A 14548-nucleotide genomic window follows, 5' to 3' on the forward strand; every position below is an offset into this window, starting at 1 on the left:
GGGAAGGGAAGGGAAGGGAAGGGAAGGGAAGGGAAGGGAAGGGAAGGGAAGGGAAGAGAAGAGAAGAGAAGAGAAGAGAAGAGAAGAGAGCCACCTCAGGATTCTGTTAGGAAAAGAGTGTAAGTTTCTCTAGACTTTATCAACCAAGTAGATAAACTAATATTACACCCAGGTTAAAATGTAATGTGATATATAATGTTGCAATTTCCTTAATGATTTCAAAATGATTGGTATTTTAGTTTGTTGTTTGTTTCTCTGTTTTGTTGAGACAGGGTTTCATTACATAGCCCTGGAAGTGCTATGGCATGCACTGTAGACAAGGCTAGCCTCGGCTTCTTGAGTGCTGGGACTCAGGTCATGTGTCACCATACCTGGCAAGATGATAAATCTATAACCATTTACAAGTGAGATATGCTTAGAATCCTCAAAGCCATCTCTCTTCCCTGATTCCATAAACTATCTTCTAAGCCTAATTTTATACTATCAGCAATTCTAGTGTTTATACTCAACACAGACAGAAACTCTAGTCCTGACGACACAGTTACAAATTCATATTATTAGCAGAGAGCTGAACTGCTGCTACTCAGGTCGTATACCAACTAGTTTGCTTCCACACTTACCACAGAGTGGATTCATTCCCCTCTTTATAAGGAGACAGAGAAGTTATCTATATAACACAAAGGGAATGATGAGTATGTGAATGGACTGTGCCAACTGATCCCACTTTCTGCCTTTTATTTAATGGCAAGTGACCCAGCACCATAGAAACTTGTTTACAAACTGAAACCGTTTATTTCTGGGTAGGGATGTGTGATTCCACTGCTCCTGTGCCTGCTCTTAGCATAGGCAGTCAATATACAAAGAAATATACCAAATGAAGAATGTGCTCCAGCTTTAACTCAGCCTGTAACTAAGTTTGGCTATGGGAAAACATTCATCTCTGAGTCCAGAGGACTTCAGATTGTAGCCCTGAGATGAATGAGAGAAAGCCACATGACAAGTTCCAAGCTTCGCCCCCAATTCCCCAGAAGTGTACAGTGTACAACTCACTGGTTACCAGTCCACTTCTACTTAAACAACCACAACACTGTCTACTTACATATACAATGACTCTATCACTCTTCAAAGACACTCTATGACTACTATCCATGCCCAGCCCCTGGCAGATATTAATATAGCTTCTGTCTCTATGAGATTGTTTATTCTGGGTGCTTCATAGACAGACCTTCATATAGTATGTCTTCTGTGGTTTCTATGTTGTTCTGGCTTATCTATTCTGGGTACCTATGTAGAATCATATTTGAATAAAATGAGAGAAACCACTCAAAGGTTCAAGTCCAATCGCACAAGTACACACTCTTCATCAACTATATCCAGAACCTGGAAAACCAGGGCCAATCTAATCAAGCAATAAAGAAGCACTTCTCTATTCTTCCCCCATCACCAAAAAAAACAACAAAGCCCTGATCATTTCCCCAAGAGTTAAGGCATACAGTGGAGTTAGACTGTTTCTAACAGTGCATGTGTATTATAAAGGAGACATCCACACAGAATCGGCGTGTTTTAATTTCCTCAGTAATTTTTATGTTCAGTAATATATATGTTTTTATATATGTGCCATCCAAAGTTGTAATCTAAATCTGTTATTTCACTGGCTCTATAAACTTTATCACAACACCAAAAGAGATGTGAAAAGTGACTTTTCTCATAGCCATGGGAGTTGACCTTTGGTGTAACCGAATGTAATTCTGCAGCTGGAATACGGCCAAGGAAGTGAATTAAGCCTAATATTTTGCACCGAAAATGATAAAACATTGATGTAGACTTGGTCTAATTAGCCACCTAACGGCAGTTCCTAGCACCTCTCTATTTTATAGTGCTAATGCAATGCTTTGGCAAAGAGAAACCCACCACCTAGGATAATGGAAGCCATCACTGCCATCAAACTCAACACTCGCTGCACATTAGGTGCAGTGTTTTGTTGTTTAAAAGCAGACAGCTGTTGCTATTACAGTGGGACACACGGAATGGAAAGGAACTTACTGGAAATTACTGTACAATGAGTCAACCTGTTAAATGCCAGATGCATTTCTTGGAACACTGGGTGCTCTTTTTTTTTCTCATTTTATTGAAAATAGATTGTTTCTCTCATAATATACCCTGATTACAGTTCGCCCTCCTTCTACTTCTCCAAGTCCCTTCCCTTCCCTCCACCCCTCCTATCCAGATCCACTCCCTTTTTGTCTCTCACTAGAAAAGAACAGGCTTCTAAAAGATAATATTAAAATATAACACAATAAAATATTGAAAGATGAAACAAAACTATCACATGGAAGTTGGACAGGAGAAGCACCTCAATGGTAGAATTCTGCTCAAAAGCAGCCTGTCGTGTTTTCTACAGATCACGTGACGTCTTTGGAGGATCTACAGTTCCCAGACACTTTGCTTCCTTCTCTTTCCCTGACACGGTGACAATCCTGTAGGACCTGTGGCTAATGGTGGCCTGTCACCTGTTTTGTTTGGAGGCTTTCTTGGTCCTGGATTTTATTACAGATATTGGCTCTGTGGATTTCTGGGTTTTGCTAACTAACTGCTCTGTTACTTTTTAGGGAACGAACAAAGAAGAGGAAACAGCAAACACAAGGAGAATGAGGTATACCCTGAATCCACAGAGCCATCATCTCCCTCCTCTAGACTGACAGCTCACAGCCTGGAAGAAGAACTCACAAGTACGACAGAGAGCTGCCCTCCTTTTCTTCTCTTTTTCTTTCAAAGCTAATGATAGTGAGCCACTGTGAAAATACTGGGTGTGGGAATCCTCACAAAACACCCCATTCTCCTGAAGTGAAGTGGCAGTGACAGGATCGAAGTTTATTTAAGTAATGGGAACAGCTAGTTCTCCACTGGCTTTCCATCATCACGAATGAATGAATACAATATTGAAAGGTATTGGCCAATTATAAAGGCTACCACAGAACCAACCTAATCATGTAAACCTCTCCCAAACTCCTAAGGTATTGAAACCAAGTAACTGCACCCCCAGGCCCAATTTTACCAATGAGAATAACAACAATAAAAGCCAGGCGTGTGTGTGTGTGTGTGTGTGTGTGTGTGTGGATGTGTACACACACACACACACATATATATGTATATATATTTGATAGTATGTTTTGCTTGCATGCATGTCTGTGTGTCACATATATGAAGTACTTGTATAGGGCAGAAGAGGGTATATCTCCTTGAATTGAAGTTACAGACAATTAGCAGCCACATGGGAGCTGGGAATCAAACTTAAGTCCTCTATAAAACCAGCCAGTACTCTTAACCACTAAATCTTCACTCGAGCCCCTATCAAGAATATTTTAAAATCCTCTCTAATTATTCCTTAATTGAGAGAGAAAAAATAGTCTACTTCAGGTGATGTAGACTTTGAGATTATCTTTGGCTTCAATTGAGTATCTCTATATTAATGCGTGTCCATGAATCCCCATGTTCCTGGTCCATATTTTAAACTGCATATCCTTAGCTTAACTGTTGATTCCCTGCACACTCTTATACTTGAAATGCATTGATGGATGACTGAAAGTTACTTCCTTCTCATTGAATGTGAAAAACAAAAATGCAAGGCCAACGTGCAGAAGAGTCTGGAATCCAGAAATACTAACCTCCATGTAATTTATTGGCAATCGACTTCTTGAATAAATTACTCCTCTACTTCAGCTGAAGAACCACCAGCTACTAATGCCTGAGAGCCGTAAGGCACCATGGAGACCGAGACTGCTCACAATGATGCCAGAAAAGCCCAAGGACAAAGCCCAACTGCTAATTCCAGATTAATTTAAGCTGAATAACAAAAAGAACTGAAAATAAGCAAAACTACAACCATTTTTTTTTACCTCCCAGTAATTTACTCAGTCATAACTCAAGTAACAGTATCATTGATGTTCATAACAAACATGTCCAGCATTAGATTCTCAAATACTAAATTCAAATATTAATAAGTTGTACATAGGGAGATACAGAAGTGTGATGATGTAAATCAAGGTAATATAAAGATGCATAGTCATGTGATACATGGGGTAAATAAAGTGCTGCCACGTGAACCACTCACAAATGCTGCAATTATTAACGCGAAGCACACTCATTAGCAAGGTTTACTGACTGAGGACAGAGCTGAGGGACGACACATGCACACTTCGAAATATGCATTTCATTATCTTAAAGACTTGGAGACACTCACAGGAATTTTTCTCTTTTAATGGCAAAACTAACCCTGGGTTTTCACTGATTTCAACAAGGTAAAATTAAGACATGTTTGGATTCTACAGCTTGGTGGAATCAGTAAGAGAAACACAAAGCCTTCTGAATCTTAACTGGGGGGAAAAACCCAGAAAGCTAAAAGTTAAATAACATTGACAGAATCACCATGAACAAGAATGGTAATAAGCCACTGATGTAAAGTGGAGCTTGTTGCAACCTCCTCTTAAGAGCTAATGGCTCATCTAAATGTACCAGACTTGCTGGGGAACCAACATCAGGGAGATAAGAGCTGAAAATCACCACTTCGGGATGCTGAAGTCAGAGAAACGGCAACGAGGCTGCAGTTTTAGCATATTGGCCAATATCCCAATGCACATCTGAAGAAGCAGGCCTGCCAACACAAACCATGCCGAAGGCACCAGGACAGAGTCAGCACTTTCTTACAGTTAATACTCACAGCCTTCGGGAACACAAGGCTGCTGGCAGAAGGGAGGAGACAAAGCCACTGGTGCCAGTTGGTCCCTTTTCACTCTTTTCTTTTCTTTCTTTTTCTTTTTCTTTTTTTTTTTTTTTTTAACTTTTTGCCAATACAATTCAAAAAGGCACATTTAACTTAATTAAAAAAACATGTTTTTTTAATATAATATTTTGATTCCATTGGTTTCTAAAACCACAGATAATAATCCACCTACAAATTCACAGCATTAAGAATATTATATAGCCAAAGGCCAAAAACAATAGGAAAATTCCTATACTTTAACAACTGGGCTATGGTGACTTGGAACGTGATTTCAACGAGGTAAATATGTCGAGCCCAATCTTAATAGATCACCAAATGCCCAGCTCCAAGGAAGACAACTTACGCTGTAAACTAGCCCACGAGGTAAGATCAAATATGGTGTCCCCAGCTGCTCATACTCTGCAAGAACTTATCTGCATCTGCAGCCCCTGCACAACGTATCAGTAAATCTTCTCTGCTTCTGTTCTTGGCAAATTCTTTTTACCTGTCCATACCCCTTGTCTTTCACACTGTATTTTGCATAACAAATATGCTGAGAGCTGTTTTAAAAATAGCATTCTTTTTTTTTTTTCTTCTTACTATAGTACCCTGGAAGTCTCCATGCTTTTGCTAGGTTGACATCAGAACCTGATGAAGCTATTGATGTGATTCTGAAACACACTGCTATTATTGGACTTGTCACATAAACAAACAACACACACACAATGTAGGTATCTGGAAACCTTAGCTGTGCTGACACTTCTGCAAAAAGAATGATCTCAGTTTTTACTGTGTTGGGTTTATACCACACAGAATTTCACAGCTAGGTATGCGTGTTTGCTGTTGCTTCTGTTTGTGGGAAGTAACACGTTGTATTAAATAGGTAAGGTTTTTAGCTACACACGTTTGATTAAACAAAGTATTTTTCTAAGTAATGAAGATACAACCACGTACTTGCGTAAAAAATTACACTACCAATCTGTTTTAAGTGACAGTAATTTAGTGTCTTCACAGAGGTACCCACCCACCACCCCCCATCCTAGTTCTTCCTAGTCAATCCCAGAGTAATCGATCACCAGTACAATCTAGCTCTGTCCAATGACCCTCAAGATTTACTGTGACTCAAGACCAACAGTGAGAATCTGGACATAGCCAATACTTCTGCCCTTCCAGGTAACACATTTTTGTAAATATCTAATTTCTTTATCTCTAGAAAACATATCTCTCAAACACCCTGGCCAACCCTTCATATTCTGAACTCTGTATGTAGCAATACTACAGCCTCTGGGTTTTTCCTTTTCCTTAACTTAGCGGGGCCACTGTCTCTGAGCACATGCGCACAGCCTCTGTCGACTTTTCCTGCTTCACCGTTGTACACTCTACTGGCTTCCACAGATTCCCCTATAGCATGTTCATATCTCTTTTCATACATGAAGCCCAGTGCTGATGACAACAGAAAAGGGGGTCTCTATTCCATGGAGCTCAGTACATGTTGCCTCAAACAAGGCATGTGAAAACCCAGCAGGACTAGGATGGCCATTCTCTGATCTTCGCCACCAAAGAAACTCATGAGGCCTCTCTTAGAGAGGTAGGAATTACCATCTTGTTGCTAAGTGTTGAAAGTGTCCCACAAATTGTGGGTAGGATGTTATGACATGATTGGGTAATGTGGGCTCTGATATCATCAGTGGGTTAATGCTATGGCAGAAGAGTGCCCGATGAAATGCATGTCTGTAGCTCTTTCTCTTTTCCCCTCCATCTCTTTTGTGTTATCTTGAGTGTCCTTCAGCATGCAATAACCTAACACAATTGTTATGACCACATGCAGACTTTAACCTTAGATTTCTCAGACTCCCAAACTATGTGACAAGGAACCAGCTGTAGTTGGTAAACAACTCATTTTCAAGTGTTCTGTTATGGCAGCAGCAAATGTCTTGATGGGTTTTGAAGATGCAGGACATGGAGCAGAGTCTTCACAGGCAGGCTCTTTATTTCTCTAGGACCATAAGCTATACGCTATATAAGAACGTCTTTGTTCACTTAGAATTCTCTGTCTAGTCGTCATGAAATCCTTAGCACTGAACTAAACAGGCTTCCCCATTTTCCTGGGTCTGCATTTCCTCACGAAAGCCTCAGAGGTCAGGGAAACTTGGCATCAAACGAACTTGTGTGCATTTGATAATCTCTCTTCAGCTCTGATCTTAAAACTAGGAAGAAGAGCTGTTTCTTTTCCTTCCCTTACATTATTCCCCTCAGCCTCGCCATCTGTAGCCAATATTCTACTGAAGCCTTTCTAAAGATACAATATCACACAGCGATAACTTGTCATTTTCTTAAATGTCCTCTTACTTCGGAAACCCTCTACATTCAATTTTAGTTAAATGTTGGGATGTAACTACACCTTAAGCCTTGCTAGAACTCAAAACATTTTTCAGTCTATAAAAAAATAACTTGGAAAAAAATCTCTGTTAACTGGACTCTTTGAAGTCTCCCTCTCCTTTTTTGGGGGGTGGGGGCTTGGGGGTGGTGGATACAAGTTTTCTTCACCCCAGTACCCTCATCTCTAGCCCTTTCATCTGCAGTAGGGTTTCTTCAGCATGAGGAAAGCCCATGACAATCACAATACCATAACTACTTGGGAATTTCTTACTGCTTTGGCCTTTATGAAATTATTATTGTCTAAGTCTACAGCTCCTAAGCACTGGAGAGCCATAGATAACAACTCTTTGGTGATTAGCCTCAGCTGTGCACTTGTGTCAAGGTAGCCTCTGACTTTTTCTCTTGGTGATTCAGGCTGACCCTAGCAGAGATTATAACCCTTTCCCACTCTCCTTAGAATGTAACCCTATTTAGTGCTCGCTCATAGTTAGAAATTGCACACACACTCTTATAAACTATGTGTATACCACCAGCCTGAAATCTAAAGATATACTATTACTGATTCAGCCATCATGGAAAATGGTCTGAAGTCCTTTAAAGAAGTTAAAGGATCAATACAAGGTGATCTAGAAATCCTACTTCTAGACACACACACCCAAGGACAATAACATCATTGTCTCAAAGAGGCAATGTACTGTACTGTCATGTGCACTGTAGCAGCATGCATAGAAGCCGAGATGTGGAACCAAGTTCAATATCCCACAATACATGGATTAGGAAAATCAACACACACACACACACACACACACACACACACANGAGAGAGAGAGAGAGAGAGAGAGCACAAAGGGCATTACTCAGCCTTATAAAAGAAGGAATTCTTCCCATTTTTGACAACATGGTTGGACCTGAGATATTATACTGAGCGAAATGATTTAGATATACAAAGAAAAATATTGCATAGTCTCATTTGTAAAAGAGAATGTAAATAAATGAGGAGTTAAGCTGAAAGTGGAGAGGATAGAATGGCAATTCTCAAATCTGGAGAGAAGTTCAAAAATAGAAAGCCATCCAAAGTGTCAGTTGTGACATGAGTGAGTTCCCGACTCTCCATAGATAGCACTGTAGCTATAGTTATGAGTGCATGCTGGGTCTGGTAGGGCAGCTCTGTAGTTCTAGACTCTCAGAAGGCTGAGGTTGGCAGACACCAAGTTCAAGGTCAATGTAAGCAATTTTGAAACCCTATCTCAAAATAGAAATGCCTTTTAAAAGATCTGGGATGGAGCTCAGAAGAAAAGTGGTTTCCTAGCACGTGTGAGACCCTGAGATTGGTCCCCAGCAATGCCAATACCAAAACCAAAACCCAGTCAAACAAAAGTGTTGTATGGATGAAATTGTAAAATAACATTTTTAAAAAGAAGACCTTTGCAATTCTCTAATTATATGAATGATTTTTCTAATTCAAATTAAATTTTGGTTATTTACAGCAGCAAAGTATTTAAAGGAGACTGATTTTATTATTTAAATGTGCTGGAAATTTTATCTAAGGCAACAGTGTTTAAAGGTAGAATCCTTAAGCATGGATTACATCATAGATAACATTAAGGGAGGATTTGATCACAAGAGCTACTTGTTAGCAGTGAAGATTCCTGATACAGAATGTGTTTGGATCCCTCCCCTCTCTTCCACACAGGAGGAGTGTCTTGCCTTTCCATTTTCTACCATGTAATGATGCAAGTGATCTCTGGCCCCATGAGGGCCAGATTAGATTTCCTCACTTTGAGAAACATTCGCCAAGTAAGAGTCCGCTCATTACACATCACCTATCTGTAACGTTACAGCAGCGTATAGGACTACCTTTGGTTGCTGGGTGTTCCTTGAAGGTCCATACATTAAAGGCAATCTCCAGTGTGTCCTTATGGAACTTGGCAGAAGCCTTTGGAAGGTGAAGCCTATTGGACGGCCAAGTCACTGGCATGGTGATCTTTAAGGGGATTGTGGGATACTGTCTCTGCTTCTCTTCTCTGGCTAATGATGTAAGTAGTTTGTTTACTGCATGCTTCTATAATAATGTACTGTCCTTACTAGATGTCTAAAGCCTAGAGGAGCCTCTAAGGATTCTTCTACAAGAATCAGTTAAGTTATTTTGGGGAAAAGGTAAGATGCAAATGAATATACAGAGAAAGGGGACACACACTAAGTAGAATCCAAGTCATGCTATCACTTGAACATAAACTTTTGTTGAACTGAATGAAGGAATTATTAAGGTACAAATTTGGATTATAGAATAGTAACGGGTAGTAAGTGTTAAAGCCAGTTTCGTAAAAACAGAAAAATTCCACTCCATTTCCTCATGTAAATATTTTATTAGTAGTGCCATAAAATACCTTCATGAGTCATGAGAGCTAATTCATACTTCATTAGTCTCCCTACATCCAAACACAAACACTGTCGCAAGCAATAAGCTGATAGGTCGGTGAAACATTTGGGGAATTCGGAGCCTCGTTATAAGGCTGACAATAAACACATTGAAAGAAGGGTAAGATGTGACCTTGGAGGAGAAAGAGAGGAGCCAGTGATATGAATGGGCCATTTTCTTAACCAGAAATGAAGAGCTTTGTTTCTCACGGGTTGTGAGAACTTCAAATAACATGGTGCTTATGGAAAGGCCACAACCATTTCATGCACAAATATCACTTCACTGAAAAAAAGAAAAACAAACCTGAGCATCGTTTAAGCCCATTTTTTTAAGGTAGATGTTAAGGTAAAGATGAATGGACCATAAATACAGCTAGTTTATAAAGAGAGTAGAAAGGAAAAGGTCGAAAGAATTTACGTGAAAAACACTGAATGTAATTAAGTCAAATCATACCATTTAAAGCAAGACTATGCCTCTAAGACTCAGTTTACAGATATATCTCCAAAGGAAAGGTTATAAGTTAAGCTCTGTTGTAGATCGATTGTCTAGCACGCTCTGTGCTGGGTTGTTTGCCTAGCATGCATGTAGGTCTGGGGCTGATTCCCAACACAAAGCAGATAAAAATGGACTCTAAGTTGTAGGTTAAATGTAGACACTAACCCGGATAGGACTGCCACGTAAGATCAGGACAGGCCAGATGATCCCCTCCCCCACCAAAAGGATGAGACCATCCAGGAAATTAAAGAGCAAGCTGGAACCTCGGAAATGAAAGTCACTTGGAAAGAACCACATGAGAGAAAGATTTTGGGAAGGCTTAAAGCGGTGGTTCTCACCCCTTCTAATGGCACAACCCTTTAATAAGGTTTCTCACATTGTGGTGACTCCAACCATAACACTATTTTCACTGCTACTCCATAACTGTAATTTCGTTAGCTGTGAATGGTAATACAAATATCTGTGTTTTCTGATGGCCTTGGTATTCCTATTAAAGCATCATTCGACCTGAAGGGGTTGTGACCTACAGGTTGAGAGCTGCTGACTTGGAGTTTTGTTTTGTTGTGTTTTTAAATTCAACATTAGTAGTAGGAAAGGGGACTTCGTACATGTGTTAGTGGTTGCAAACAGGCTTCCATTGGTCAGTGATCAATAAACATGCCTTGCTTTCAAATTGCTTAGAAATGTTAAGAATTTATTAGAAATTATTGTATTTAAAGAGAATAAAAATGGTAATTCTGCATCATTCGTCTACCCTCATCCACTTATCTCGATTTTCCCATTTAATACCAGGTCTTCCTAATCAGCTCCCTAAATGTCTATCTATTATCATATAAATATTAACATTATACTGCTTCCCAATCCAAATCCCATATAAGGATCTGAAGAGCAGCTTACAACCTGACACTATTTCATCAGGTCCTTTGTTCTGCCACTGTCCCTGTCATTAGGCAGAAGGACTAGCTTGTGGCAGAGCTACCATGCTCAGCACATCCCCAGTTCAGTTTAATGATCCTTTATTGTCACTTTGAAATTCATAGGATCTTTTGAACAGGGGGACCCCACCTTTTCATTTTTCTCTGGGTACTTCAGTTTGCTCCTGTGCCTTGTTTGAAGGACAGGTTCCACTTCCATTCTATACTTTCTTGCCTGCTATCAGAGCAGTTTCTGAGAATGCTGCTTCGTCCGGCTGTAGTGCCCTGTTACTCTACCCCACTCTGTACATGGTTGCTGAATCTCTCCACCTTCAGGTTCAAACCAAAGGTTAGTGTCTCAAACCGGACCTGATTTCTCTTATTTAAAATGGCTTCTCCCATTTCCTTATCCTGCTTTTCAAATATAGTCACTACACCCGTAGTCATCTCATTCCTCTGTTGCTTCGCTTAGTATCACCTACTTCCTCTTCCTATATAGACAGTAATCTTGTCTTTCCTGGACAATTGACAGGCCATTAGAGTGACTCTAAAGACAGATTCCCTCTTCCATCTAACTAAGGTTAAAGTTTCTAGCCTTCTAATCTGTTGATTTGATGGTCTATAAAAATAACACATTCTCAGTTCAAATTGTTCCATCCACCTCATGCCATTCTCCTTTAAAAGACTTGAACAGGCATCACCTTGATTTCTTATGTAGCTCAAAGCTGCATACTTCTTATGACCTCCAGCTGCACAGAACAGCATAGAACAAATAGAAACTATGCTGCTCAAAACATTTACTATCTGCTGTAACCTAACGCTGAAGGCGAGCCCTGGCCATTCCAAGAAGACTTATCAAAAAGGAATGAGGAGTTGGAAACCTTGATGTTGTCCTAAAACGGATGGATATGATCTCTTAGAACTTAGGAGTCTTGAGGACCTAGAAAGCCATTTCTCTGAAAGGAGATTATTAGGTAAGAAGGCAATGTCTCCCAGTTCTTATGGAGATTTATCCTAACTTCTCTAACTGGAGACACAGCTGGTCTCCAGCATCACACTGGCTGACTTTTGTCACTTTTCTTTTGTCTTCTGCTTAGCCACACCCCTGTCCCTCTCTCAGCCAAGCCGATATCCCCTTCTCACATGCTCAGATACTTCTGAGCACTATACTATGTGTACAGACATACGCCTCACACATACATGTGGATTTTACTGAATAAGCTGTCCTACCACTTCAACTAGCAGCCAGCTTTGATAATCATGCCAGACATACATTAAGAATTCAATATTAGTTGGGTTAGTAAATAAATTAATAACTGTAATAAATACTTCCCCTGCTTCCTTGGGAGCAATATTTTCCTAGTTAATGTTGGGCATCAAGATTATTTCATCCATTATAATTCAGCAACATTTTCTAGAAATTTCCTCTCCACATGAAAGAGTCTCTATTGACTTAAAATAAGACACCAAGAATAGGAGAATTATATGTGCATATTTTACAAGTACTGCTGCCTTTGTATAGATTTATGATCCAAAAAGTTACTTAATTCTCTAAACCAAAGAAAATATACAACTCTATAAATAAATTTTGCCACAATCTGGAACAAAACTAAGGAATAGCTATTGACAGAAAATGAGGATAATCTTAGGACAAAGCAACTTTAGTTCAAAGGAACTATGTGTCCAGTGCTAGGGGGCTATGGCAAAATGAACACATTAGCAAATGTGACTATATCATATGGTGGCAGAAACCTCTTTTGGAAAACGACTTGGCATCAAGCATTTTGGCCACAGAGCTACTCATAGTCATTGACCTACCTGACCCACTTCTGGTCATTTGCCCAAAGGAAATATAATTTATATAACACATATAAAATGCTACCTTCTCAGTAATGCTCTTAAATGCTGTTTATAGGAAAGTAAAGACTTAAATCTAAAAGATGGTTAGGTCAGCTTTAGCAATTCATTCACTTAATACTTTGTTCCAGGAACCTATGCTCTAAGGAAAAATGGGGGAGCGAGGGGCAGACAGCTATTATCTACGAAGTCAAATGACAAACTCCAGATTGAAAAAAATTCTATTATTAGCAAGCATGGTAGTGCATGTCTTCAATCCTTGCACTCAGAAAGCAGACATAGATGGATCTCAGTAAGTTCAAGACCAGCTTGATACACACAGTGAGCACCAGGTCATCCAGGGCTACATCATGAGCTACACACAATGTCTTTAAAAATATTAAGGAAAAGCATATATGCTTTTTATAAAATTAGAACATGCTAAAATATTAGAAGGTAGTTTATTCAGAAACTAAATGTATGGATGATTTTTTTATTTCTCTATTTTTCATTTTTGGTCATCTATAACTCTTTTTTATTTTTCAAAAAACATCCTATAAAAGTTTAAGAGAAACATGGTTGTTTTCAGCAAGTAGTTTCATTTTCATCATAGCTAAATCAGTATGAGTTCTTAATATGCTTCCCAAAAAGTTAAGTTTAAAATGAAAACACATATTTGGAAAGTTAACAAGTTATATTTGGTATAATGTAGAATTTTTCTTAATTCGACATAAGAAACACTTATATTTAAAAGGAAACAACAAGATTTACAATCATAAATTCTTGAAGGTTTAAAAAAAAACTTAAGTAAAAACTCATTGGATAAAAGTGTCATTACTAGCCAGGAGGTAGTAGTGGTACACGCCTTTCTTTAATCCCAGCACTTGGGAGCCAGAGGCAGGTGGATCTGTGAGTTCATGGCCAACCTGGTCTATAAAAAGAGTTCTGGGACAGCCAAGGATACACAGAGAAACCCTTCTCAAAAAACCCAAAACAAACAACCAGCCAACCAACCAACCAATCAACCAAATAAATAAGGAAATGAAAATAAGATTAAGAAACCAGTGATCTAACTGCTCAGTTGATTCAAAAGATGCTCACCGGTATGCAGTATTCCACCATCGGGTAGTGCAACTTGTGGCCCTTTGCTGTTCTTCCAGAGAAGAAGCAACTCTGGCAGACGTCATAATTAAAATGCTTTAGGCTCCTGTATCTGTGATGGAAAAAAGAACGGGCATCACTCCTGCTGCTTAACCCAACCTTGTGCCTTGGTAACAAGCTTTGCAGTTAGGACACTAAGAGTGCCTCTGTTGCAAATGCAAGACTTTGTCTCTTAGTGCCAATTTAAAAGTGACAGTTCTAATCACATGTAGACTACCAAGGAAAAATGACATAATGTGGGGCTTCCATGTGAAGACACCCTATTCAGAATGGAACCAATCGAAAGTAAGCTTTTATACATTCTTTAGTAAGACTTTTGCTTCTATAATGTTAGAGGAAGGTATATGCATCTATAATTTAATCACAATGCATTAGATTTTAGATTTATGTACATTTTGTGTCTTGTCTGTCTTAATAAGACTTCTGCTTGCTCTTGCTCTATGGAAAAAAAAAAAGAAGTAGTGATGGTTCATCTCTCCAACGGTGGGAGAGGGATTTAAGTATTTTTTTTTTTTTAAAGGATCTCAGATTATGAAGAAAGGTAGAAGCCTTGTTCCTAAGTTAGGTTTTTTAAGTTTTTAATTA

At 39.2% G+C, this 14548-nt stretch overlaps 1 protein-coding gene across 8 annotated transcripts in view; it reads right to left on the reverse strand.

Annotated features, from left to right (window-relative positions):
- Utrn (utrophin) overlaps positions 1-14548 on the reverse strand; it is a 494125-nt gene that overhangs the window by 32579 nt on the left and 446998 nt on the right. For all 8 annotated transcript variants that reach the window (XM_021221246.2, XM_029532896.1, XM_029532895.1 and 5 more), the window contains one exon: positions 13904-14015. In XM_021221246.2, coding sequence (XP_021076905.1) covers positions 13904-14015 — 112 coding nt within the window. The remainder of the gene's footprint in view (positions 1-13903; positions 14016-14548) is intronic.

This window comes from Mus pahari, chromosome 21, assembly GCF_900095145.1.
Source record: "Mus pahari chromosome 21, PAHARI_EIJ_v1.1, whole genome shotgun sequence".
NCBI lineage: Eukaryota > Metazoa > Chordata > Mammalia > Rodentia > Muridae > Mus > Mus pahari.